This window comes from Giraffa tippelskirchi, chromosome 2 (genome assembly GCF_054371585.1).
Source record: "Giraffa tippelskirchi isolate mGirTip1 chromosome 2, T2T-mGirTip1v1.2.pri, whole genome shotgun sequence".
Taxonomy (NCBI): Eukaryota; Metazoa; Chordata; class Mammalia; order Artiodactyla; family Giraffidae; genus Giraffa; species Giraffa tippelskirchi.
The window spans coordinates 27676508-27704115 of NC_137276.1; the positions used below are offsets into that span (position 1 = coordinate 27676508).

Here is a 27608-nt window from a genome sequence, read left to right on the forward strand (position 1 = left end):
ATCTCTAGCTTAGAAGTGGCCACTCCTTGCCCACCACCTCCAGCAGTGGTACATGGGAAATACACTGGGGCTACGACCACAGGCCTGAAAGTTGTTTGGCTCCCAGGGGTCCATGAGGCTACTGGTTTGCAGGCTCTCCCCACTACTTCAGTGAACCTGATGCAGCGTCCCCCTCTGCCCTACCCAACTCATCTTTGAAAATGTTCTCAGGCTGCTCTTGTTAAGGAATCCTGTTCTCCAACCCACCACTCCCATGTACAGCATAGACTTCAGGAATGGAAATAGAAATGACTGACTTTAATCAGTCTGTGATGAGATAAACCTCATCGAGAGGTCAGCTGGGGTTTGGGGGTGCCCTGCAGCAGCTGGGGCATGCTACTCCAGGTGTGGCTGAAACAGAGAATTCTGAGAGAAACCACTGGAAGGGGCAGGTAGGACTCCCAGTCTTGACTGGGCAAAAGTGGTTCCGGAGTCCGCACAGGGCGCCAGCCCCGGCCAGGTAGGAGAAATGGCCTCCGTACCCATAGCAACCCCATGTGACCACAGGGCAGGCCCCACCCTTCTCGGTCCTCTTCTTCCTTCTGCTTTACAGGAGGAAGCAGGTCCCTGAGCACACACACGGCCCAGCCCTTGCCCAAGCTGGGCCAGACAGCCAAGCAGGAACTTAAGACCCCAGTGACACTCCGGCTCAGCCCCAGGTGCTCCCACTCTGCCATCTGTCCTCCAGGCAGGACCCCAGGGAGGCGGAAGAGCAGGACACAGGGCTGGCCCCCCCAAGGCTACAGGTAGTATCCTCAACGGGGTGGCTTTGGACTCCCCTCACACCAGCTTAACGTCCAGGGTTTGGGCCCGTGACAGATTCTGGCGCTGGGCTTTGACCATGCGCAGGCGTCTCCCATGCAGCGTGAACTGGGACCAGGTGAACAGCTGCAGCAGAGCACAGGTGATGGGCACCAGCACCAGCAGGTAGAAGCAGCCCTGGCGGAGTGTGGGGGCCTGTGCCGGGGGTGGAGCCGGGGGCTCTGGCCAGGGCTGGGCACTCCCCACAGGGGTCAGGGGGCGCTGCTGGAAGAGATCATGACCTAGGACAAGAGCGCCCACAGAAAGAACAGGTCAGTCCTGGCCTCCAAAGTCCACAGTGCCTCATCTCAGATGTCACATGGACACGTCCAAACCCCAACTCTCAATTCCGCACCCAAACTTGCTTCTCCCCTGTTCTTCCTTCTTGTGGAATGGCACCACTAACCCCCCAATAACCGAAGTCTTCCTAGAGTCCTCAATTAGCTTCACCACTCCCCCAGAGTCAATCCTTCACCTCCCCCAACTCCAAAACACAGCCCAAACCAAACACTTCTTTTCAACCCCCGGCACCACCTGCTCCAAGCCTCCGTCGCTTTTGCCACAGCCCCCCTACAGTCCACTCTCCAAAAAGCAGACAGAGCGAACTTTAAAAAATGTAAATCAGACTAGGCCATTGCCCTACTTAAAACCTTCCCAAGCGCTGCACTGAGAATAAAATCCAAACCCTGCCCTGATCTACAGAGCCCTCTTCACTTTTTCAGCTCCATCTCCAAACCACTCCTGGGCTTCCCTGGTGGTGCAGTGGTAAAGAACCCATCTGCCAGTGCAGAAGATGCAAGAGACTGGGGTTCGATCCCTGGGTCAGGAAGATCCCCCAGAGGAGGAAATGCCAATCCAAACCATTCCTGATAACCTGGGCTCCTGTACTTTCTTTTCTGCCTGTCTGTGATTTGCTGAGATCTTTCTAGACTAAATCCTCACGATTCAGTTCACATCCTGGGTACCATCTCCTCAGGGTCCTTCTGGACCACAAAGAGTAGCTTCTTAGCCACAGTGATACTTTTACCAGTGCATTTATCACTGCCTGCTCTTCTCTTGTTTAGCTGTTTAGTGCCAACCCCACCCCCAACCCAACACAGAATATAAGCTCCATGATGGCAAAGACCTTCTCTGTCTTATTTTGTTATCTCTCTCCCTAGAGGCACCTAGAACAGCACCTGGCAGACAAGGTATCCCATACATATTTGCTGAATGAAGAATGAATGAACTATTGAAAGAATGGAACCCAGTTCCTCTGCCCACATAGGGACAGGCAGAGGAGGGGTGGCAGCCAGGGGCGGCCCAGGCCCAGCCTCTGTCATGGCTGGTTGTCATTCTCTCTGCTTCACTTGACCCAGGTCCCAGGCTCATCAGCAGGTACACCAGGTATTTTGTGCTCCCTGGAGCCTCGAGCACCATGCCAGCCCCTGGGCCCTCACCTGTGTAGAAGCAGAGCAGCCAGGTGCCCAGCAGCGGAGCGAAGGTCTGGCCTGGCTTGGTCACCAGGGCCACCATGCCAAAGAGAAGCGCCGAGGCTGCCTGCTTGCGGTGATTCAGCACCAGGTCCTCATCCACCAGGTCTGTGACCACCAAGGTCAACAGCTTACAGGTTCCCTCAGTGAAAACACGGTTGCTGCCGGCAAGAGAGAATGGATAAGAATGAAGTGGGGGGTGGGGGGGACACAGGTGTGGGAGCGAGGGAGGGGCAGGGCCTACCTGGCAATGAAGAGGCAGAGCAGGCCAGGGTGGTCAGGGCCAGCCAACAGCATAAGCAGACTCAGGCCCAGCTTGAGCAGGAAGAGCCCCCGCACCACGGCGTAAACACCCCAGCGCCGGCACAGGGGCAGGAAGTAGAGGTTGTTGAGGTGGGGAGCGACATAGGAGATGCCTGGGGAAGGGAACGTGGCCTTGTGAAGGGGTGCTGCCACAATCTCCACAACTGCCCACGTTTTAACCATCAGAAATCAAAGTTTGCACTGATTCAGCACTGACGAGGTCCAGGTGCTGTGCTAAGAGTTTCCACATCCTTTTATTTAGTTCTCGAAACCCTTTAAGGTAAGTACTATCCCTACCTTACAGATAAATGGAGACCCAAAGAGATTATATAAAACACACCCAAGGCCACACAGTGAAGAAGCACAGTCAAGACACATTCCTAGGCCTGTCAGTAGTCGTCCCTTGTGAACAAGCTACTGTGCCGCATTACCGCTAGGTGGCGTGACTACCAAGAGGACCATGAGGGCAACCCTACCCACTCAGACTCACAGAAGCTCCCTCCCTTCCCCCGGAAAAGAGTGGGGGTGGGGGTGGGGGCTGGAGGTGCAACCCCAGTGCAGATTCTGCCCTCTGCCACCTGGGCCCCAGCTGGGAGGTGGCTGTATCTGCAGTCAGTCTAGGGGTTCTGGGGTGCAAGCCTCTGTCCTTCCGGCCAGCACAAGGCACCCACTCACCCAACAGGAAGGAGCCCGTGGAGAGGGAGATGTGGTCTGACAACAGATGCTCCAGGAAGAGGGGAAAGAAGTTGCTGTTGAAGTGGCAGTGGAAGACCTGCAACCAACAGGACACTAAGGAGGCTGGGGAGGCAGAGTGAAGGGGAGCCAGGAACAGAGGGAAAACCAACAGCAGGGGGTGCAGGGGGTTGGGCAGCAGCAGGAGCCAGAGCGGCCTCTAGTCCCATGTCCTTCAACATGGAACATACCAGGACAAAACCTAAAACCAAATTCCTATGCTTATCTATAAAAGTTAGAAGGAATGATAACATCACCATTAAAACAACTGAAAGCTTTCTCTTACAAAACTTATCAATGCTAAAACAAGCTTAATGACATAAAAGTAATTTGTTTCTACATTTGTTTCTGGCTTATATACTACATGTGTTCTAGGTCGGGCCTGTGGTGTTTTAAAAAGAGTCCTCAGGGACTTCCCTGGTGTTCCAGTGATTTAAACTCTCTACTTCCAGTGCAGGGGGTGTGGTTTTGATCCCTGGTTGGGGAACTAATATCCCACATGCCCTGCAAAAATACAATTATACAAAAGTGTTCTAAGCATTGTGCGTGCTTAGTCGCTCAGTCGTGCCTGACTCTTTGGGACCCCATGGACTATAGCCCATCAGGCTCCTCTGTCCATGGAATTTTCCAGACAGGAATACTGGCGTGGGTTGCCATTTCCTACTCCAGGGGATCTTCCTGACCCAGAGATTGAACCCACGTCTCCTGTGTCTTCTGCATTGCAGGCACATTCTTTACCCACTGAGCCATCAGGGAAGCCCACATATGCCCCGCAGAGTGGCCAAAAAAATGTTCCCCAAGGGAGCACCTCTCTTTCCTATCCTCACGTTGCAGGTGAGAACATGGCTACCCCAAAAGAATGAGACCGGCCTAAGATCACATGGGGAGTTAGCTCAGATGCAGCAAGAATCCAAGTCTGTAACTACCCAACTTGTATTCCTGCCATTCAGCCGCTCAGCCATCCTCAAGCAAGGCCAGAACTGATTTCCCGGCTTCTGGGAAGGCCATTCCCTTGAGTAAGGCATTCGCAACCATCCTACAAATGGGCATTGCTCCCATACCTGCACCAGGTCCATGCCCACGAACCATAGGAAGTTCCGGTGGCGTGCCAGCTGCCGGAGGTACTGGCCCAAGGTGATGCTACCTGCCTCCTCACCGCCCACAAGCAGCTCTTCTTCACACAGGCTACAGGGCAGAGGGGAATCAAGAACAGCTTAGGCTGGGCCAGAGCCACCCCCCACCCCAGGCAGCCATCCATCAGCCAGGAGCCCCAGCATGGCAGTCAAGCCCAGCAGAGTGCTGGCCACTCACCTGCCATCCACAGCCATGGCTGGGCACCCCGGCTCCCTGCTGGCCGCCTCAACCCGCCGCCTCAGCAGCCGTGCGGCCCCTGCAAAGCCCAGCCCGGAGCCAGTGGCCAGTGCCAGGCAGAAGGCGCGGAAGGAAGAGAAGTCCTCTTTGTTCCAGAAGGCGTAGGAGGCAAAGACAGACAGGGAGCCAGCTGCACTGAAGAGGGAGCAGTAGAAGTTGAGGTGGGTGCGGTCGTGGGCTGAGAGGGCCAGGTCGGCCAGCAAGGCATGATGGTGCAGGTCTACGAGCGTCAGGAAGCCGTCATAGAGGCACAGGCACAGCAAGAACTGCAGCCCAGCAGGCGCCCAGGGCACCCAGAACGCCAGGAACGACAGTGCCAGCAGCGGCCCGTGCCAGCCCAGTGCCCGCACCCGTGCCAGCACCACGGCCCTTGAGGAGAGCCCAGCGCCTGACCTGCCAGGGAGAGGGGGGCTGTTGGGAGATGCCCTGGCAGGCCCCACTCCCCGCCTGAACTCGGGAAATGAGAAGGCCCAGCCAACGGCTGGCAGTGGTCTCCCTTTCTTTCCCCACCCCACACACAGGTGGCAGTCCTCCAGCCCTGGGGAGGGGGAGGTGGGAGAGGACCGGTCCTGAGCCATCCCCGGGAAACAAACCGGGGTTGGGAGCTGAGGAACCGACGGTCACTCAGCCAGCCGAAGAGGGGGTCGTTGAGACTGTTCCAGAGGAGAAACACCGTCTGTGGGCAGAGGGGAGACGGGCAGGTGGGCTCCAGGCAGCCTCCTCTCCAGGGCTTTCCCCACCCAAGCCTGCTCGTCACCCCTCAGAGATGATGCCAGCTCTCCTGCCTGGAAACCTGTGCTCAGGTCAGTCCCTCTGCCATAACCCACAGCCACTGCCCCCATCAAACTCCTACCATCCAGGGCCCCGCTGATAAATACATGTGAGTGTATTATAAATGGGCATACAGTGCCTGGCTCGCAGGACAGAGGACGGGAGAGTTGGCATAATCTCCACTGAGGCCTCCAGCTCTACCTTTTCTTGCTGAATCTTGGTCGGCAAGCCAGCTTACCCTCTGCTCCTGGCTGGGTGGGACCCTATCCTGCCATCTGCCCGGCTCCCACCCCGCCTGACTGCCCCAGCGCTGGCCTACCTCTCCAACCCAGAAGGCAGCTTTGTCGATCTTGTACACTGAGACAAAGGTGTCCACGTAGTAAAGCAGGAACACGTTGTGCAGGACAGAGACAAAGAGGGCCAGGGAGCCATAGACCACAGCCGTGGGCAGGCCCAGCAGCCAGGCCCAGGGTCTACCCAGCCCCATGGCGGCCAGCCCAGCCTCAGCCCCAGGAGCACTGAGGCGCACTCATGGCCATGGACAGTCTGGCCATACTTGTTCCTGGGGAAGAAGGAGCCAGTTAACTGCAGGGATCAGAGCCAGCCCTGCTCCTAGCCCCATACCTCTGAGTCTTCTCACTGGCAGAAAGTTTGCACATAAAACAAAACTGGGGAATCGCCAATGGGAATCACCAGCTAAAACAATGCTGGACTACATACCACTACTAGGGAGTAAAAGGAAACTGATAAAGGTGTGGGAAGAGAAGGCAGACAGCCAGCAAATGCAGAGTCAGGTCGCATGCTAGGGCATCTTCTTTCATCCATACTCTCCAACCTGACAGCCCTGGACCTGGGCACACACTGTGCCTACAGTAGAATCTTAGGCAAGCTAGTTAACCCCAGCCTCAGTTTTCTCTTCTGGAAAACGGAAAAGTGGATGATCATGGCTACTCAGAAGAATAAAAGGATTAAGTGAGGTAACTCACAGAAAGTGCTCAATAAATGGATGTTGGTGGTATCATTATCATCTTTATAAAACCCATACAAAGTTTACAGCACTGTTACAATATTATAGAAGAGCAACCTCAAGCTCAGAGATGGTTAAGTCATTTGTCCAATGTCACACAGCATAAAAGTAGATTTGAACCCTGGCCTGTCTGGCTCCAAAGCCTTTTTTTTTTGCCACTTGACCTCCCAAATTGGATTACTGTGGGGTGCTGGGTAGAATGGAGAGATCTGCTGTGATGTCAGGTTTCACAGGATATAAGAGTGATAAGATATGATAAGAGTCCACAACTGCCCATGCACTTTGATTCCAGAAACCCCACCTCAAGGAACTAACCCCAAGAGAACATGTACAGAGTTGTTCATGGCAGCAACATCTAAAAACAGCCAAAAGTTGGACACAGCCCAGGAACACAACAAAGGGACTGGCTCAACAAGCCTGATGCTCTCCACAAAGGTAAAGTACGTAGGCAGTGTCAATACACAGGAGAGAAACTCAAGGATGTGTTACATGAAAGAGAGAACAAAGGACAACACACGTGCCTGCTCCAGACCAGGCCAGCTCATGCAGAGACCAGCAGGCTAGACTGACCACGGATTTAAAAGAAAATAAAAATCCAATTCTTATTACAGCAGCAGTTCTCATACTGTAATGTGCTTCCACATCACCTGGGGACTTGTTCAAATGTAGATTTTTACCTCCACAGGTGTGCAGCGGAATCTGAGATTCTGCATTTCTAACAGGCTCTCAGGGAGTACCGATGCTGCTGGGCCATGACCACACTTTAAGCAGCCAGGCATTAAGTCTATCTGTCTCTTTTTTTAGATTCAAAGTTGTTGTTCTCTTTTCAGAAAAATAATCCCATGTGTGCTTGTCTGACCACCACCACCCCATCCCCCCACCAGAGGGAAGCTATGGGGGCTTTCTTCTCTCAGACTCCCTGTAGCTAGTTGAATTAGCCCCAAAGAGATAGGTTCAAGTCCTAACCCCCAGCACCTGTTAGTGTGATCTTATTTGGAAAGAGCTTTACAGATGTAGCCATGTTAAGATGAGGCCTGAATTGAGGTGAGTCCTAACCTAAGGACTGCTGTCCTTGTACTGCTGCTGCTGCTGCTAAGTCGCTTCAGTCGTGTCCGATTCTGTGCGACCCCACAGACGGCAGCCCACCAGGCTCCGCCGTCCCTGGGATTCTCCAGGCAAGAATACTGGAGTGGGTTGCCATTTCCTTCTCCAGCACATGAAAGGGAAAAGTGAAAGCAAAGTAGCTCAGTCGTGTCCGACTCTTAGCGACCCCATGGACTGTAGCCTACCAGGCTCCTCTGTCCATGGGATTTTCCAGGCAAGAGTACTGGAGTGGGGTGCCATTGCCTTCTCCGCTGTCCTCATAAGGAGAGAGAAATCTGGACACAGACACAGAGAAAGGGAAGACAGCCATGTGAAGATTAAGGCAGAAATCTGAGTGATGCAGCTATGAGCCAGAGAACACAAAGAATTGCAGGTAGCACAAGACAGCCAGGCGGAGGCAAGGAAGGATGCTTTCCTAGAGGCTCCCTCCAGAGGGCGCATGACCCTGCTGATGCCCCGATGCTGGATTTCCACCCTCCAGCCTACCCACAGGCCTCATTTACATGTCCGCATGCTTGCACACACATATGCAGAACAGAAACTCCTGTTTCCCCATTAGAGTCAGGCCCTGGAGAACCAACTCAGGCCCAGTCTCTAAGTGGTGGCCCGTTCCCCACAGGCCCTGTTCTTGCTGCATGAGTCCCCAGGGCTCTGCTTCCATGTCCAGCCTCTCCCGGCCAGTCCAGCCCAGCTTCCCATGGACCTTCAAGTCTCCATCTTCTCTGGCCAGGCCTTTGTTCTCAAGGGCCCCTGCTACCAGAAGCGCCCTCCCTATCTCTTCGTCTCCATCTCACCTGTCCCTCAGGTACCATGGCCATTAGACCTCCAATTCCTTGTCCCTCACTGTGCCTCCAGCCCTGCACACATTCTCCTGCCTGCCCACACTCCAACCTGACGGTGGAGTTCGCCAGCATGGGGCCTGTGTCCTCACCATCCACCTACGTCTCTGGACTCAGCCACCCTTGCTGTGGGAGTGACTGGCTGGGGAGATAGAGGCTCTGTGGGGAAAACAAGGAGAGACTCTCACAGGATCTCTCTCAGGCTCACTGGAAGCTGAGGTGGTCACTCAAGAGGTCAGTATGCAGCCTCCCACCCCTGTGCCAGCTTTGTGCCAGTCCACATCTTAGTGATGGAGGGAGGAGGAGGAGTGGCCAAAACTACCTGAATGCATGCATGCTAAGTCACTTCAGTCGTGTCTGACTCGTGAGATCCTTTGGACTGTAGCCTGCCAAGTTCCTCTGTCCATGGGGATTCTCCAGGCTAGAATACTGGAGAGGGTTGCCATGCCCTCCTCCAGGGGAATCTTCCCAACCCAGGGACTGAACCTGCGTCTCTTACAACTCCTGCATTGGCAGGCGGGTTCTTTACCACTAGCACCACCTGGGAAGCCCGAACTTCCTGAAAGCAGCTGCTAAGTCTGTGAGAATCTCTCCCTGGCCAAAAGAATCCCCCCTTGTCTGAAAGCAGGACAATATCTGTGGGGCCTTTAAGCCCCTGAAGAAGCATTTGGTGGGAAATATTTTTTTTTCCCACAGCCTTATTGAGGTACAACTGACATACAGTAATCTGCACAATGGAGAGGTCTCTGCTGGCCTAGGGGTTAGGACTCCAGGCTTTCACTGCCATGGCCTGGTTTTAATTCCTGACTGGAGAACTGAGATCCTGCAAGCCACGTGGTACAGCCAAACAAAAGAGAATGGAAAAAAGAACCTTTCTCTAGATAATAATAATCTGCACATATTCAAAGTGTATAGTCTGATCAGTTTTGGCATGTGTATGCCTGTGAAACTGTCACAGTTGAGATCAGGAATATATCCATCACCCTGAAAGTTTCCTTGGCACTTTCCCAAGCAATGTAGTGGAAAGAAGGCACAAGTGGAGGTCTCCAAAGGTCCAACTCTCCCACTTCCTACCCATGTGACCTGCAGCAATTTGGTTAACCCCTCCACGCCTGTTTCCTGAATTGCACAATGAAGCCAACATTCCTAAGGCTAGGGTCAGCAGTCAATGAGAAAATACTTCAACACAGTGAGCACAGTAAGTGCAGTGAGCACCGGAACTTCACAATCACTATCAAGCCTCCCAGACCATCCATATCCACGACACCAGGATGAGATGGGGATTAATCTAAAGGTGCTTTGGGCCTATAAAGCACAATGTATGCTTCTGCTTTTACCCTTAACTCAGGTCACCTCCTCTGATTCCCCAGGGCCTTTCAGAACTCCCCTCCCTCACCTCAAAAGCCTTTGTCCAAAGGGAGTGAAGCCTCCTGGCACCCCTACCCAGGTGTCCAATGACCTGCCCTAGTTACTGGAGAAGGTGGACTCTATAGGCAACGTCCTCAGCTGCCAGCCGCCAGCTCCCTGCACCCACACTGGGACAACAGTAGGGGAAAACCTCAAAGTGTGGTGAGATGGAAAAAGTATGACTTTTGCCATCGGAAGAGCCTGGTTTTAAGTCTCAACTGCACTTCCTACTAACTGCACCCACAGGTAAGGTCTGAGCCTGTCTGAACCTTGGTTTCCTCACCTGCAAAATGAAAGTAACAGTGCCTATCTTTACAGGAATGCAGGGAAGATTGACTGGTTCAACCTCCTTGCAGTCCAAAGAACTCTCTAGAGTCTTCTCCAGTATCACAATTTGGAAGTATCAATTCTAGTCAATCCTAAAGGATATAAACCCTGAATATCTATTGGAAGGACTGATGCTAAAGCTTCAATACTTTGGCAACCTGATGCCAAGACCCGACTCATTGGTAAAGACCCTGATGCTGGGAAAGACTAAGCGCAGGAGAAGGAGGCAAGAGGATGAGATGGTTGGAAAACATCACAGGTTCAATGGACATGAGTTTGAGCAAACTCCAGAACTCCAGGAGATAGTGAAGGACAGGGAAGCCTGGCATGCTGCAGTCCATGGGGTCGAAAAGAGTTGGACATGACTTAGTGACTGATCACCAACAAACAAAGGGAGTATTAGTAAGCCCCAGAGCACTGACAAAAATATGCCGAGGAACTGGCTTTTCCTTAGGCTCACTTAGATCAGAGTAAGAGCAGGGGAATATGCAGGTAATCAGGTCCTTCTTGTGGCAAGGGAGTTTGAGGGGAAAAAAAGGCACAAGAGGTGAAGTCAGAGGAGGAGGGCCTGCAAGAAGCAGGAGCATATACAATGTTCAGGGGTACCAGAGACAAACCCGTAAACCATGGACTAGATCTAGAGGCAAAGTACCCTGCCCAGGTAAGCCTTTGCCCAGGAAAGTGAGCTGCAGGAGGAGTATACAGGGTCACTCAATGGTTTCTCTTCTAGACTGTATTGCTCCATCAGGAATTTCTTCCTCTGCTAGCCCTCCCCACTTGGTGGTGGTTTAGATGCTAAGTTGTTTCTGACTCTTGCAGCCCTATAGACTAGAGTCCACCAAGCTCCTCTGTTCATGGGATTTCCCAGGCAAGAGTACTGGAATGGGTTGCCACTTCCTTCTCCAAGAGATCTTCCAGACCCAGGGATCAAACATGGGTCTCCTGCATTGCAGGCAGATTCTTTACCAATTGAGCCACCAGGGAAATCCCACCTGTTAGGGAAATTAAATAAATAGTCCTGTATAGGCTTCAGAGACAAGGCAGACCAGCTCTCTGACCTTGCTTCTAACCTGCCTGGACACTGCCCTGACTGTGAGTGCCCTAACTGCCTGCTGTGAGTGGAAGCCTTGTGACACCATAGATACGATAGGACAAATCTCGAAATTGTTGACCCTGTGGAGAGGGCCTGACCAACCAAGTCCCAGGCTTAACAACATTCCAAGTTTTACATGACAAGTAAAGGTTTTTTCCAAGTTTTACAGGATTAACATAAAACCAGAGCTGCTTTTGCTCACAGACTGATGATGATATCAGTCTGCGTCCAGGGATTATGAGCGGGAACTCTGAACCACAATTTTGAAATCTCACCCACGAAGCAGAAGCGATGCCTGGGACCTTTTCCCAACTGGGACTCCAGATGTGCTGTGTCATGGGACTTCCAAACGCTGTCTGAGTCTGGATGTTGGCCAAAACTCAATTTGGTGACTTATCCTCTGCTGTTTCTTTCTCATTTCTTTTAATGGTAGTATATCAAAAGTAAGTTAGATAATTCTCTAATAAATACTGGTATTATTTATTCGTATATAACAAGAGGCTTATTTAGTTAACAAATCCTTTGAACCTGAGACGAAAGTGAAAACTTTCCACAAAACACCACCCCCAGTCCACCCCCACAGAGAGCAACAGCCCTGCCTCTCTTGGGAAGGAACAGCTTGGGGCCCACACTAGCCTAGCTGTATAACGTGACTGAGATATCCTGTAACCTGCAACCAACTCCACCCTCACCTTGACACCATGAAAGAGAGCCTGCTGGAGGCCCCACAGCCCATCCCCCACAACGATGGCAGGTATGGTCCCAGTTGTGCGGCCTTGAGCCAGCCACTCCCTCCCTCGGGGCCTCAGTTTCCTCCTCTATAAAGTGAGGATCTAAGCCAACCTTTTAGATTGCTGTGGGGCTGAAATGCATAAAGGTATATAAAGCACCAAGCCTAGCGCCTGGCATTTAGAAGACCCTCAGTAAAATGTAACTATTCTTTTTCTTTTTCACTTCTCTGAAGTTTGGCTTTATGATCTTTAAAGGATTTCAGTCAGTGTCTTCTGCCAAATCCAGGATTGAAGTTGTCTTTTCAGTACGAAACACTGATGCTTCTCATTGCCTGGAATATCCTACCATCTTCCAAATTCTTTTTTGAATGCCACCTCCAACCTTAGTTCATGCTGTTCCTTCCACCTAAAACACTCTAGATGTAACTACATACCAGTTCTCAGGCATATAAGATATGCCTGGTTTTTACACCTATCATCATGAATCCTTACAACTTGTTACTATTTCTATCCTTATGTTGTAAGTGAAGAAACCAAGGCTCTGAAGGATAAGTAACTGGCCCCAAATCACAGAGCTATTAAGTGCTGGAGCCAAGATTCAAAACAGATGCTTTTGAGCAAAAAAAGGAAAAATCCTCAGCATTTCTCACATCACTTTGCCCATCACCCACCACAATCATTATCAAATCCTGCTTATCTGAGAAAGGGCCAGCTCAGTGGTACAAACCTTCTCAATAACACCAAGTTAGGTATTCTCTCCCTTTTTCAGGTCCCTTGGCTGAATCGTCTGTATCAGGATCCAAAGGTCTCCCTAACCCTCCTCCAGCCCCCAAGCTCCTTATGGGCAGGGCCAGGTCAGCCCTACCCCTGATTTCTACCTCTAGCCTCCACCAGGCTCCTTCACCACATATTGGCCTTTTAATTAATACCCAGTGGGTCAATTTGCCCCTAAAAGGCTCATATGGACATCCCCAGCCCAAGGGGGGAAAAGCAGCCATAGGAGGAGTGACACCCCCAGATCCCACTGTCCCCCTCAACTCTTCATTCTGCTCGACTATGGAAGTCAGAAAGAGGCAACCTGGGAAAACCTGATGTGAAACATGGACAGCAAGGCAAGAGGTGAACAAAAGAGGAACAGTGATAATAACAAAATGTAACATTTATAAAGCTTTCACCATATGCTAAGGAAAACTGATACAATATGGAAAGAGAGCTCAGGACAGAGAGACAGGAGATTAGGAAGGGCTTGGAAACCACACACAAGATACTCTCCTGAGGACAACAGAAAGGGGAGTGGGGGCCACTGGGGGTGGCCAGGTGACAGAAAAAGATTTTTAGAAGGATCCCCCCTCACCGCATCTTTCAAAAATGCTCCCCTCTTCACCCCATTGGGCTCCTGGGAAATAACTAGAAAAGCATGGAAACAAGAGTAGCTCCCTGATCTTTGAACCAGTTTATGGTGGGTAGGGGGCTGATAAACTTGGTAGAGGAAACCAAGAGTGCCAGACAGGGCCCCCTGGGGTGAGGGGCTTCAGAAGGACCAGAGACTGTATGAGAAGCAATTGGTATGGAGGGAAAAAAATCTAATTATTTGGAGTTGGGAGCCCTAGGTCAAGTCTGAACCTTCTCACTAACTAGCTATTCACTAACTAGTTTATTCCTACATCTGCAAAGCAGTAGAAAAATTCCATTCCCTGTCTGTCCCTAGGGGGTATTAAATGAATTTTAAAGGTATAAAACCCTATGCAAATATTAAGAGTGTCCTTTTTCAACAAGGTGACCTTTGAATTGTCTGCTGAGTTTCCTGTTTCACATCCCCTTTGTCTCCCTGTTCAGTCGTCCCACAACCCCTGGCAGGGCTGTTGGGGAGGCCCACCCTGGAAGGGTGCCCAGTTTCCATGCAGTGACTAATGGGCCCATCCTCTTTCTTAGGCTAGAAATCTATTTCACCCTATTGGGAGTTGGGACCATTTCCTTGGAAGGTCAGTAACTTCACCCCAAGACCACCCACCCCTTCCAAGCCACAGAGAAGTCTGGGATCAACCATGGTGCTGAACCATGTGGTGGTTCTCCAGCCTGTCTGCACATTAAAATCAGCTGAGGAGCTGCTCAATCATACCAAGACCCAAGCCTCACTCCTGACCAATTAAATAAACTGGAATCTCTAGAGATGGGGCCCAGCATCGGTGTTCTTTTAAAGCTCCCCTATAGGTTCTACTACATCACCAGGGTTAAAGGCCATTATGTTAATGAAATGGATCCCGGCCCGAAGCAGGCGGCGACTCTAGGGAGTCCCCTGTGCAAGAATTCCATCCTCACCCCTTGAGCCCAAGCTTTTCCCACCCTGACCCAAGCACTTTCTCAACCCACAACCAGATCACTTCAGGAACACCCGAAGACAGCCCCCAGGACTCCCAGAGCAGACAGCACTCCGGTACCCCTCGGTGTGTCCTTTGTGTCTGACTGGCCCCCAGTCTGGCCCGCTGCCCCCTAGCCCCAGCCGCCGGCCAGCCGCTCACCGCAATTGTGGCACGCGAAGCCTAATCCCACGGCTGCCGGGAGCCAGGTGCCAGCCAGTGCGCCTGCGCGCGGGCCGCCGGCAGCTTCTCCAGCCTCTTCTTCCGCCCCTACCCAGCGATTGGCTCCACGCGGCTCCTGGGACCGCAGTGTAGGCAGGTGCCGGAACCCGAGGCTGCCGCCGCCATATTTGTTATGGGCCTTTGCCCTTAGGGGTCAAACAGAGGATGTGCACGCTAGCAAAAAAAAGGGGCAGGTTGCTTGAATTCCTGATTCTCACCTCCACGAAGGCTTAATGTCACTTCAGTTCAAATCAACTGTTTTTCTAAGAGCTTCCCGTCCTCTCCACCCTCCTTCCTTACTATTAATTCGGAGAATGAAGAGAGCTCAGTGCCTTCCTTCAAGCCTTGTGATGTGACTGGATGCACAGCTGAGACAGATAAGGAGAGGACGGTGGCACGACCTACGACTCCCTGAAGCTGGACTGTGAGCCAAGAGTGGACACGCCTGCCTTGAGCTGCTGTGGGCACCAGGATTCAGGTCACACGTACCAGGATTCAGGTCACACACACCAGACCCTGAGAGAGCAACCAAGCAGCCCAACCTCCTTGTACTGTTAATTAAAATATGGGCTTCCCCGGGTGGCGCTAGTGGTAAAGAACCCGCCTGCCAATGCAGAAGACTGAAGACACGCGAGTTCGATCCCTGGGTGGGGAAGGTTCCCTGGAGGAGAGCATGACAACCCACTCCAGTATTCTTGCCTGGAGAACCCCTTGAACAGAGGAGCCTGGTGGGCTACAGCCCATAGAGTCTCACAGAGTTGGACACAAGTGAGGTGACTTAGCACGCATGCACACAATAGTAAGGCTACTGAGCTCTTAGAATGTGCCCTGTGCTGTGTTAAACACTCTACATGCATTATCTTGTTGAGTCCTCACATTGTCATCCCTGGGAGGTAGGTCCTATTATCCCATTTGACAGATGAGGAAACTGAGGTGGGGAGAGATTCAATGACTTTCACACAGCAAGCAAGCAGCCCAGACAAGCTGGAACACAGGTCTCCTGACTCGGGAGTCTTTCCTCTTCCTACCCCTTCCCAGGCCCTGAAAATCAACTTTTGTTTTGCTCAGTCTAATCTGGTGAGGATGTCCCATGTCTTCTCTCAGTAGGCCTGTAAGCCTACTTAGGTTTCTAGGCAGTCAGACAGCACAGATTCCAGTCCTGCTGTTTCCCTACCCTGGGATAAGGGGCAATGATCATGACTTTTGACTTCTGGGGGACTTGGGACTCAGTTCCCTGGCTCCACCACCTCTTTTACAGGAACCATCATTTTGTGATTCTCTGTTTCACTCCTTAGAGGGATTTTGTGGGCATTAAATGAGAAATAGGGGTGTAAGAGTTTTGTTGTCAACAGGAATATTATCCTTATCCTCCATCCTGACAACCTGGGTGGCACCCATTGCAAAGGGCACACCCGTTGCAAACAGTCCAACCCAAGAGCCTAAGTGTCCAGGGGTAGAGTCTCTTCACCCAGTTCCTGGAGAGCCCCAGAGGCCCCATGAACCTTGCCCCCAGCGTCCATCTCCCACCAGTCTGTCTCATTTTCCTCCTCCCCAATTCTGCCCTTCAGACTCTCTTCTTACCGCCTATATCCTCCCCACTTGGCCACATAGGCATCATCTCTCTTCTAAAGATTTCAAGCAATTGCTGAAATCCCTCATGTTCTAGAAAGCCCTCATGACTAGAAGGAAGACTACCATTTCTCTCTCATTGCTACCTCTTATCCCTGTCTATGCTTTCCTGGCTGTGAGAGAAGGCAGGAAACGCAGCATTCAATATGGAGTCTGATACACTAGGTCCTCCATAAATTGACTAAAGAAGTCTTTCTGGCATTCCATCTCTGGAATGCATCCACCTTTATTTCAGAGCAACCTTGAATCTTGGCTTAGCCCTCCCTGGGTATCCAGTGGGGGAACAGAAAAATGGGCTGAGCTGCCAAGGGGTGAGAACTAGATGTGGTTTTACAGGGAAGACTTTGGCCTCTGTATTGCACTTAATACCCAATAGTTACACTCCGTGTTCCCTCAGCCTCTGATTTTATAGACAGTGTAACCAGTTACCCTTTTGTGTCAGCACCAGGCTTGTGATTATATCTGATTTCCTTCCCAGTTGTCAGGCACAGAGATAACTAGGAGGAGACATGTGGTACAACTGAAGATCATGTCGCCTCCTCTCAAGTTGTATCAGAGTCCTTGGGTCGTGGGAAAGAGATACACACTCTCCCTGAAATTCTTTCCTCCCTTGGCTTCCAACCTCTTTCATCTGGGTTCCACCATAGTCTCCTCCCACCTAACAACTCCTCAGGCCCCTTCCTTGGGGCACATTTTTCCAGGGCTTTCCTAGTCAGAGAGAGGGTCCCCCAAATTTCCATTTTCAATACTCTTTTCATGTATTCACTTAAACTCATCAGGCCATACACTATATGGGGTAAGAAGGACTTCAAAACCAAGACTGCCTGTTGATGGCAATATAAACTCATTCAGGCCCTATGGAAAACTGTATAGAGGTTTCTCAAAAAACTAAGAATACAACTACCATATGACCCAGCAATTCCCTCCTGGGTATTTATTTGAAAAAAATGAAAACACTAATTTGCAAAGATACATGCACCCCAATGTTCACAGCAGCATTATTTACAATTGCCAAGATATGGAAGCAACCTAAGTGCTCATCAACAAACGAATGGATAAAGAACATGTGAGCCTATATATATATGCTGTGTGATCAGTCGCTCAGTCGTGTTCAACTCTTTGCGACCCTTTGCACTGTAGCCCGTGGGCTCCTCTGTCCATGGGATTTTGCAGGCAAGAATACTGGAGTGGGTTGTCATTTCCTTCTCCAGGGGATCTTCCTGACCCAGGGATTGAATTCCAGTCTCCTGTGTCTCCTGCATTACAGGCAGATTCTTTATCCATTGAGCCATTGAGAAAGTCCCAATACACACACATACACACACAATGGAATACTACTCGAACATAAAAAAAGAATGAAATATTGCCATTTGCAACAACAAGGATGGACTTGGAACGTTTCATACTAAGTGAAATAAGTCAAAAACAAATACTGTATGATTTCATTTATGTGTGGAATCTAAAAATAAAACAAACTAGTGCATATACAAAGAAAGACTCAGATATACAGAACAAATTACCAGTGGAGAGAGGGAAAAGGGGAAGGGCAAGATAGGGGTAAGAGATTAAGAGGTACAAACTACTATATGTAAAATGAATAAGCTACAAGAATGTATAGTACAACCCAGGGATCGAACCCGGGTCTCCCTCATTGTAGGCAGACGCTTTACAGTCTGAGCTACCAGGGAAGCTCTACAACACAGGACATATAGTCAAATATCATAACTATAAATGGAATATAACCTTTAAAAATTGTGAATCACTATTTGTACACCTGAAACTTACAATATTATACATAAACTATACCTCAATTTGTCTCAAAAGGCATAAGTGGAACCCAACAAATTGGCATCCACGATGACACAGTGTATGTAACACGGGCCAAGGTAGCAGCAGCGGCTTTGGTAACTTTACTTACTACCTTTCCTTCATGACCAACTCATCTCCTATCTCCAGCCTGAATATAAAACTGCTGCTAGATAGTCTTCTCCAATGTCCCACCAGAATTCAGCATTGTCTCAACTTCTGTCACCCCCTCATGTTTCTTATCTCCAGGATCACCTTGACTACCCATCCAGGTGACCAAGCTAAAAACATGTGCATCCACCTTTGCCCATCCAGGCAGTTGATTCACCTGGAATCAAGTCCAGGTGAATCCGCTCCCATGTCTTTTTCATTCCCTGCTCTTGTTCTGGTTGTCAGTTTTCCTAAACGAGGATGTGAACCTCCTCCAAGACTGGCTTCCAATCTTTCTCTCCCCAATCCATCCTCTACTTTGCCTGAAAAAGAGCCTCTGATCATGGGGGTCACTTATCAAAAACTACTCAGGTTGCTGTATTTTGAAGTTTTTCATAAATTCTGGGGGAAAAACACTCAGGGTGTATTGTTGATGCAAACAACAGAAGACTCCACTCCACAGTATAATAAACATTTGATCTTCCAAAGGCTAACATGATGGTGCTTTGGTATAATTTTTTAAATGCCCATTTCATTGTGTCTTTTGTAGTTAAGTTTACATGAAGTAAACAAAACTGGTTACATATACAAAAAAAGACTCCATTCAAACTAGATTAAGCAGGAAAGGAATTTATTGTGGGGTGAGAGGGAAGTTGGATAAAGCTGATCAAATATACAGACTTCCAGTTATAAAATACATATATACTAGGGAGGTAAAGTACAACATGACGACTAAAGTTAACACTGCTGTATGGTATATCTAAAAGTTGTTAAGAGAGCAGACCCTAAAGAGTTCTCATCAGAAGGAAAATAAACTTTTTTTGTATCTATATGAGATGATGGATGTTGACCAAACCTATTGTGGTAATCATTTCACAATAAATGTAAGTCAAATCATTATGCTCTACACTTTCAACTTATACAGTGCTGTATACCAACTATATCCTAAAAAACTGGAGGGGGAAAAAGGAATTTAATGGCTCACATAACTTCAAAGTTCAGGATTCAAACGATGTCATCAGGACTCAATTTCTCCCTCTGACCTTTGGTTCCACTTCTTCTGCGATTCCATGCTAAGACAGCATTGCCTTTGGACCCAGAATTGCATTCTTCCAGATTTCAGTCCAGGGGAAAGAGTCCTTCCCTCCACACAATAAGAGAACAGAGCCCTGGGCTTGGCTCCCACTGGCCCAAATTGAGTCACATGGCTAGCCTAAACTAGTCACTATGGCCAAAGGGATGACAGTGATGATTGGTCTAGCTCTAAATCACCTAGGTAATTTAAGGATGGGCTAGAACCAACTCCCCCAGAACCACTTTCCTAAGAGTAGATAAGGTGTGGAACCCTAAAAATCTGGAGGCTGTTACTGGAATCAGGGTGAATGAATGCTGAGAAACTTGGCCTGGTTCTCATTTTTCCTTAAAACTACACCCCGCCCCAGACCAGCAGAGGTCTTCAGCAAGCATGTCACATTAAAACACAGGTTTCTCATTGTCCCAGGCTTCAACTTGAGCTTGGTCTCACACTCTCATCTCCCACTCAGGGTGACCAGATCCCCATGGGGGAGAAAGGAGCAAAGTTATAAATAGAGTGGGGAGGTACATTAATTTTCCACTAATGGTCTAACAAATTACCACAGACTTAGAGGCTTTAAACAATACAAATGTATTATCTTACAGTTCTGGAGACTGGAATTCTGTCTCATTAACTAAAATCAAGGTATTGGCAGAATTGCATTCCTTTCTGGAGGGTCTAGGGAAGAATCCATTTCCTTGTCTTTTCCAGCTTTGGGGCTGCCTGCATTCCTTGGCTCACAAGGCTCATGACCCTCTTTCATCTTCAAAGCCAGTGATAGCTGATTGACTCTCTCTAGTATCACATACTCTGACTCTTGAGTCTCCATCTTCCACATTTGACTCCTGTAATTACACTGGACCAACCGAGATAATCCAGGATAACCTCTCTACTTTAAGGACTTCTAACTAACAACCTTAATACCATCTGCAACCTTAATTCCCCCTTGCCATGTAATGTAACATATTAATGAGTTCCCAGAGATTAAGCCATGGACATCATGGGGGTGTGAGGCCTCCCCCAACAAAGACCACTATGTCCTGGGACCAGTTCATTTTTTTGGCCACACAGCATGAGAGATCTCAGTTCCCCAACCAGGAATCAAACCTGTGCCCCCCTGCATTGGAAGCACAGGGAGTCTTAACCACTGGACCGCCAGGAAGTCCCTGGGACCAGTTCTTAAAGAGGACAGAGGGAGAGGCTCCCTTCTTGGAGCTGTTGGATAGGGACTGTTAGGTAGATAACCTAAACCAGTCCGAGCTGCTGTTGTCACTAGGCCAATGGCCTGAATTAGACTTGAAAGAGTGGCGCAGTCAGGAATAAACATGACATCACCAGGCTGAGTGTGGGAGAACTTCCCAGAGGGTAGCTGGGCTCTGAGGGATACTGAAAATCTAGGAGAAACTGTGGGGGTTAGTGGTGATACTGCTTAGATCAACAGAAGAGGAAGGAAAGTATGATGGCTTGGCAGCCCAGCAACTAGGAAAGGGTATCCATTTTAACCATCCAGCAACTATGACCCACTCCACTGGGGAAGAGAGGTAGAAGGGTATGAGCTGCAGCCAGTGGGGACTGGAGCTCAGATAGTCCTCACCCCATGTGAATGAAGCAACCTTTCTGGCTTCACCCAAGTTGCTTCTGGGCTTTGGCATCAGTTGGACTGAGTTCAAATCCCACAGTGCCAGTTACAGACTGTGAGAAGATAGGAAAGTGGCCTAACTTCCTGAGTCTCTGGTTCCTTAATCTATTCCATGAGAATGATATCACCATCTTCTTTGTGTGGCTAATACGAATTAGAAGTTCTTTGAAAAAAAGTTATAAGCTCTTATGTAACATTCCAGAGGGAAGGACAGTCAGATAGTGGGAAAGGAGACCCAGCATAGATCGGCGATTACGCTATTACTGACAGCACAAGTCTTGAGAACTTTGCCCTTAACATAACTAGTTGTGTGAGTCTGGACAAGATATTTACATAAGCCCCAGTCATAGAATACATTCATTGTATACCAAATCTGAGGCAAGCAGCTTCTTGCTATGTAAGGTGAGGAAACTATTACTACCTCATTTCTAGGGTTGATGTAAAGTTGAAGTTAGATGCTCATAAGCAACTTGAACGAGGATGAGATGGTTGGATGGCATCACCGACTCAATGGACATGAGTCTGAGCAAACTCCTGGGGATGGTGAAAGACAGGGAAGCCTAGCGTGCTGCAGTCCATGGGGTCTCAAAGAGTTGAACACGACTGAACCACGAAGCAACCTGATTCAGTGCCTGGTAAGGAGGAGCTTAACTCAAATGTTAGGATAACTCAATCCATCTGACTGGGAAAACGGGATGTGGATAACAGAGAGCTAACCTAATTGCAAAGGGCACTGGGATGCCCTCACGGATGTTGTGTCTAAGTTGGGGCCAGCATGATTCCAGCAGGTTCACCCAGTGTAAACACGGGCTGGCTGGCTTCTGGCAAGGGCAAGGTCAAGGTGTTTCCCTTTGCCTGGAAACCAGGAGGTGTGGCCAAGTCAGGGCATGAAGAACAGCAGATCAACTGAAAAGTGGTGGAGAGGAGCCCTGCTTCCTGGATCTCTCTGGTTCCTCCAAAGGCTGGAGGCCAGCTCCCCGAGGCTAAAGGAGACAAGTGAGTGGGGAGCTACCTGGAAGAGCATTTCAGGGCTGGGGGCTTCAAACGGCCTTGAGTCCTTCCTGCCTGCTGGGAGCCTGGGCTTTCGGTCAAGCCCTAGGACAAGCGGTGACCTGGTAGCCAAATTCCTTAGTAAGAGTTCCCCAAAGCCAGAGGCACACTCGCAGGGGCTCCTGCTGTGAACCAGGGCCTGAGTTACTAGGCACCAGAGTCGGCGGTGGACGCGAGAACAATGCGCATCCACCTCCCTTACTCCAGGTCTGAACCAGGACAAGGCCCCAGGAACCACGCCGGCCGCCTGAACTTCAGACCATGTACGCAGTCTACTGCCGAGCGCCTGGGGAGGACGTCTGGCCTCTGCTGCAGCACCTCACCTACACCTACCAGCCCGCCCCTCTGCTGCTGCCCCCTATCCAGGCCCATAACTTCTGCAGCCGGGCCCGGGATCTGTGCGCCGGCGAGTGGGCTGCTCCGCGGGAATACCACTGCTTCCACGCCACCGGCGCGCCCCTGGAGGTCGCGCCGCCCTTTTGGACCTTTCCGCCGGCCTACGCCGCGGCCCTGCGCCCGCCGTTCCCCGCGCCCAGCTACCTGGGGCCATCGTTGCAGGCGCCCGCGGCCACACGGCGGGCAGCGGTCGAGAGCGGGGCGCAGTGGCCGGAAGGCGGCACCGTGCAGGCCGAGCTGCGGTGGGGCCACGTAGACCGCACGCTTAGCCCGCGCCTCGAGCTGCCGGACTCGGTGCGCCGGGAGCTGCGCCGCGTGTATGGCACATACCCGCGCACCAACGTGCGCGTCACCTACCGGGGCGGCGAGTTCCTGCTGCAGGGCGCGCCGCGCCTGCGCGAGCCCGAGTACCGCGTCGAGAGGGGAGTCCTGCGGCCGCCGGCCAGCAGCGACAGCGGGGACGACAGTCCCGCGGGGGAAGCGGTGGAGCGCGGCCGCCGGAAGAAGAGGAAGGCTTGAGCTGAGGGCGCGCGAGGCCCGGCAGCAGGAGACGGTGAGCAGGCGCGCCGCTCTCCTGCCGCCGCAGCTATGCGCTGGGGCTGGGTGCACCTGTTACCTGTATTTTTGCCTTTTTTTTTTTTAACCACCGCCGGCTTGCTGCTCTTCCTTGATTTCAGGTTTTTGCAGGACGGCAGAGCGAGGGCGAAAAGGGATCATAGAGATCTCTGAGTGGGTGTCCTGTTACTCCTTCCTTCTCCTTGGACTTGGAAAGCCTGAGCGTGTGGTGGAGGAAGGGCTTGGACCCTTTGTTTCCTCCCTGCCCAACCTCCTCCCCATGAACCCTGCCCTGCAACGAGCCCCCACGTGCCCTTTTTCGTTTCTTCTCTCCAGCATATCTCCCCTAACTCCCCAAGCTGAGGGCCCACTTATTCCCAGCTTGTAAAGAAAGGTAAATGACTGAAGTCAAGTGTAGGCTTTAAGATTGTTTTTATGTTTGGGGGTGGAGGTGGGGTTTCTTCACCTATGTAATGTGAGCCTTACTTCCCTTTTTGGGGTACAAGGTGTCAGGGATTAGAGTGGGAAACGTGTGCTTCCTCACTCGCTGGTCCCCACTTTCCCCTAACCAGCTCCCTTCCAGTGCAAGTCGACTCTCTCCTAGGTCCTGAGGCCCACCACCCATAGAGAGATCCTGAGGGCATCAGCTATTTTGTTGAGGTGTGGATGGCAAGCATAGCTGAGGAAGGGATCCCTAAGACACAGATTTAGGGCTAGCTTTGACATGAGTTTGGGTAAACTCCCGGAGTTGGTGATGGACAGGGAGGCCTGGCATGCTGCAGTCCATGGGGTTGCAGAGTTGGACCTGACTGACCTGAACTGACTGACATTTTCTAGACTCTCTGAGCCTCAGTTTCCTCATCTGTTAAAGAAGAGTAAAACTAACACAGCCTACCTGGAAATTTTACCAGGATTGAAATCTAAGATGAATGTCACATCTTGTGTACCGATTGTTTTTAAACTTTTGTATTGGGGGATAGCTGATAAACAATGTTGTGATAGTTTCAGGTGAACATTGAAGGGACTCAGACATACATATATTTGTATCTTGTCTCCTCCTTCTTGCTAACAGTCTTTAATAGGTTGAATGTGCACTATTCTAGGAGTTTGCTGGAGGATTAAGCCACACATCCAATTTTAACTACGGGTCTAGCCATACCACCAGATCTGACACCCAGGCTGTATAAATTTGGCTCCTCATGGAATTGCTTTCAGTGAACTTTCATTTGTAGTTGGTCAGCAGATACCTGGGTATACAGGTATGTTACTGAAATTGTAGATCACTTGATTGAACACTGCTATAATTATGAGCTTCATGCAGAAGTTCTGTTAAACCTCAGCACTTGGTAAAGATGTTTCTCCTGATGAGTGGTTTGCTTTTTTATCTTTGAAGCACTAGGGATCTCATAATTGAACATATTTTTCTCTTTGCCCTGGTTTCTAGGGAGCCAAATTTGCTTAGCATCTTTTGTGTAAAACCTGGATCCTGAACTGTTACCCCTAGTTTCATCTTATTTTCCTTTCTTTTTTTTTTTTTTTAAATTATGGAAACACAGGAAGGTGTTGTAGTGTGTTGGGTCTGCTGTGTGACCTTGAGTGAACTATTAAATGTCCCTGAACCAATTTCCTCATCGCGAATGGGGATGATGGTATCAGGACCTATCTCATAAGATTATTGAGAAGATAGCATGAAATCCTGCACACAAAATGTTTACCACAGTACCTGTCATATGCTAAGTGCTCAAAGGTTAGTATTTGTTTTTAAAAAGTAGTTTGCAATACAGAAATTTATAAAATAGAGAGTTAAAATCTGTTCTAATATTTTGTGTGGGCATGCTAAGTTGCTTCAGTTGTGTCCAACTGTGTGCGACCCTATGGACTGTAGCCCCCAGGCTCCTCTGTCCATGAGATTCTCCAGGCTAGGATACTGGAATGGGTTGCCGTATCCTCCTCCAGGGGATCTTCCCGACCCAGAGATTGAACCTGTGTCTCTTATGTCTCCTGCATTGGCAGGAGGGTCCTTTACCACTAGGGCCACCTGGGGAGCGCATCACCCCCAAATGATCACTGAGGTCCAATCTAGTATTTTTTACAATTTTTTTCTGTGCACCTCATATTAACTACATAAAAGGAATTGCAGTTTTGCTTGTTGCATTTTACATTAAGTATATCTTGGACATTGTTTTATGCCATTGCACATGGTGTTACCTCATTCTTTAACAGTCTGTAGCATTTGGATTCTTTCCAGTTTTTAGCTAGTAAAAGTCCATCCAACAAATTTCTTGAATGCCTTTTATTTGCCAGGAAGTATTGCAGGCCCTGAGGATATAGTCGTGAATGAGATAGCCATGGCAGTTTCTGTCCATATGGAAAACATTTCAGGTGAGACCTAAAGAATATGAAAAAGCTAGCTGCCCAAAGAGAATGGTGAGGGGAAGCCAGGAAGAAAGTATGGTGAATGCCAAAGTCCCAAGGAATGAAAGTAATCTTCATTCACTTGACAGGCATTTGAGAGCCCACATATGCTGGGCAGTATTCTAGGCACTGGGGCTTTAGGAGATAAATAAACAACTCTCTGCCCTCGATAGACCTTACTTCAGAGGTGTAATGTAGGGAAATAGAGACTGACAATAAGCAAAGGGGGAATATACAATGCAATGTCATACAGCGATAAGTGATGGGGTGCTGTTTTCAGCAGGATACTTAGGGAAGTCTTCTCAGAAGAGGTGAGTCTTCAGTGGGGACCTAATAAAGACCTTTACAAGCCATTTGAATAGCTGGGGGAGAAAAGCAAGTACAAACACCCTTGGCTGGGGTGTCCTTGTCCTGTGAGTTAGTGGGAATGTAATAGTTAATGAAGTTACAGATGAAGCTGGATCCTGTGGCATCTTGAAGCCATGTAGAAAATTTTGGATTTTTTTCTTAGAGGAGGATTATGAGCACAGGGAAATGTGATGAGATTTTTTTAAAAATTATTCTGGATGATATGTGGAAAAGAGACTATAGAGGGGCCATTGTAGAAATAGGGAGAACAGTTAGGAGGCATTTGAGAAATAAGCTGAGAGAGTGATGAGAAAATAAATGTCCTTGAATATACATCTTTGTTCACAGATACAAGTGTTAAATTGTGGAATCTGAAACCTTAGAATTAGAGATTGAATCATTGAACAGTGACACCCTAGTAGCAACAAGCACAGCCAGTGCCCAGATCTTTGATTCTAAATTCCATTCTCCAAAAACGGAACCACTCCCCTTGGGAAAATGGCTGATTTCAAGGCTGTGGCAGGAAAGGTACAAGATGAGCCTGGAACAACTTGTGCCAGAAATTAAAGGACTCCTCAAAAATATCAAAAGAACAAAGGAGCCACCTTGAAGGGACTTCCACTGACCAAATCAAGGACACTTTAAGCATCAAAACAAATAATCACAGTAACAGATTATAACCTACTGAATAAAATAAGGATCCCTAAGTCCATGCTAATATTAACTAAATAAATACATGTGACTGGAAAGCTCTCCTTATAGAAGAAGGAAAAATGAAATTAGAAAATTACCATTCCCAATCATCACAGTAATGATTGATTCAGGTGAGAATCATTTCTGGATACTAAAACTAATGGGTGAAAGTTTGATGACAAACCTGATATTTATATAGTTTCAGATATGTTCCAATAAGATATTTATTAATTACAAATTTTAAAATAGTAACCTGAAGAAAATAGTAACCTAATAGTATAATAGGGAAAAGTGGTGGGTAACACTTTAACCCCATTGCAGTAGTCCCTCTTAAACAAAATCTTTCTTACCATTTTTTTTCCTTACTGTTTTTTTTCTTACCATCTTTAATGAGTGTCTTTAAATTTTTTTCTTTAATGGAGACAAATTGACATCATGTGCTTTGGGTATGTTAAACAAAAAATACAACATCAAAAATTCAGTGGTAAGGCATAATCATGAGGAAAGATAAACCTAAATTGAGAGAAAATTGTTCAAAAATGTCAGTGTCATAACAGACAAAGGTTTCAACTCAAAGGAGATGAAAGAGACATGAAAACTAAATGCAATTCATGATCTTCTTTTGGATCTCAGACCAGAATGAACATTGTTATGAAGGACAATGTTGGGACAAGTAGCAAGATTTGAATGCTAAGCTAAGTCGCTTCAGTCGTGTCTGACTCTGCGTGACCCCATAGACAGCAGCCCACCAGGCTCCCGAGTCCCTGGGATTCTCCAGGCAAGAACACTGGAGTGGGTTGCCATTTCCTTCTCCAATGCATGAAAGTGGAAAGTGAAAGTGAATTTGCTCAGTCGTGTCCGACTCTTCACAACCCCATGGACTGCAGCCTACCAGGCTCCTCCATCCATGGGATTTTCCAGGCAAGAGTACTGGAGTGGGGTGCCATCGCCTCCTCTGAGATTTGAATGAGGACTATAGATTAAAGAAATCAATATGGCGAAAAAAAGGTTAACGGTGAATCTGATATAAGGCTAAGTCAAAGTTCTTTGTACTATTCTAGCAACTTTTCTGTAAGTCTGAAATAATTTCTAACTAAAAATAGTGATAATAAGGATAGTGAATCTCTGGATCAAAAAGGATACACATTTAAAACATAATTTGTCACAGATTTTATATTTTAATCTTAGAGAATTTTCTACATGCTGGTAAGCCTCCTCAAATCCTTTTTCTTTTTTTTCCTGAAACAAAGCAGGTT

The 27608-nt window shown here is 49.0% G+C and overlaps 2 protein-coding genes across 13 annotated transcripts; one reads left to right on the plus strand and one right to left on the minus strand.

Annotated features, from left to right (window-relative positions):
• Window positions 1–276: 276 nt before the first annotated feature.
• Window positions 277–23125, minus strand: SLC68A1 (solute carrier family 68 member 1). Of its 12 annotated transcripts, none has more exons than XM_081545213.1 (10): window positions 14537–14597; window positions 11562–11706; window positions 5809–6051; window positions 5312–5394; window positions 4659–4853; window positions 4409–4532; window positions 3291–3387; window positions 2557–2728; window positions 2280–2473; window positions 277–1082 (listed from the first exon to the last, which is right to left on the minus strand). In XM_081545213.1, exons 3-10 carry the CDS (start codon window positions 5974–5976, stop codon window positions 820–822), a joined length of 1296 nt encoding a protein of 431 aa, XP_081401339.1. In that variant the 5' UTR covers window positions 5977–6051; window positions 11562–11706; window positions 14537–14597; the 3' UTR covers window positions 277–819. The 12 variants fall into 12 exon arrangements, with proteins under 12 accessions (XP_081401339.1, XP_081401278.1, XP_081401350.1 ...); XM_081545152.1 differs by having other exon boundaries at window positions 4659–5111; XM_081545224.1 differs by having other exon boundaries at window positions 12745–14597.
• Window positions 21762–26433, plus strand: C2H10orf95 (chromosome 2 C10orf95 homolog). The gene is made up of 2 exons (XM_081545271.1): window positions 21762–21891; window positions 22153–26433. Exon 2 carries the CDS (start codon window positions 22207–22209, stop codon window positions 22858–22860), a length of 654 nt encoding a protein of 217 aa, XP_081401397.1. The 5' UTR covers window positions 21762–21891; window positions 22153–22206; the 3' UTR covers window positions 22861–26433.
• Window positions 26434–27608: the final 1175 nt, after the last annotated feature.

Excerpts from the sequence above, each read along its gene's own strand:
- C2H10orf95 (XM_081545271.1), top strand. The coding sequence starts at position 22,207 with ATGTACGCAGTCTACTGCCGAGCGCCTGGGGAGGACGTCTGGCCTCTG.
- SLC68A1 (XM_081545160.1), bottom strand. The coding sequence starts at position 5,976 with ATGGGGCTGGGTAGACCCTGGGCCTGGCTGCTGGGCCTGCCCACGGCT. Across the intron at positions 5,112-5,311 it reads TTCCTCAGCTCCCAACCCCG|GTCAGGCGCTGGGCTCTCCT; the intron begins GTTTGTTTCCCG and ends TCTCCCTGGCAG. Across the intron at positions 2,729-3,290 it reads CACGGGCTCCTTCCTGTTGG|GCATCTCCTATGTCGCTCCC; the intron begins GTGAGTGGGTGC and ends TCCCTTCCCCAG.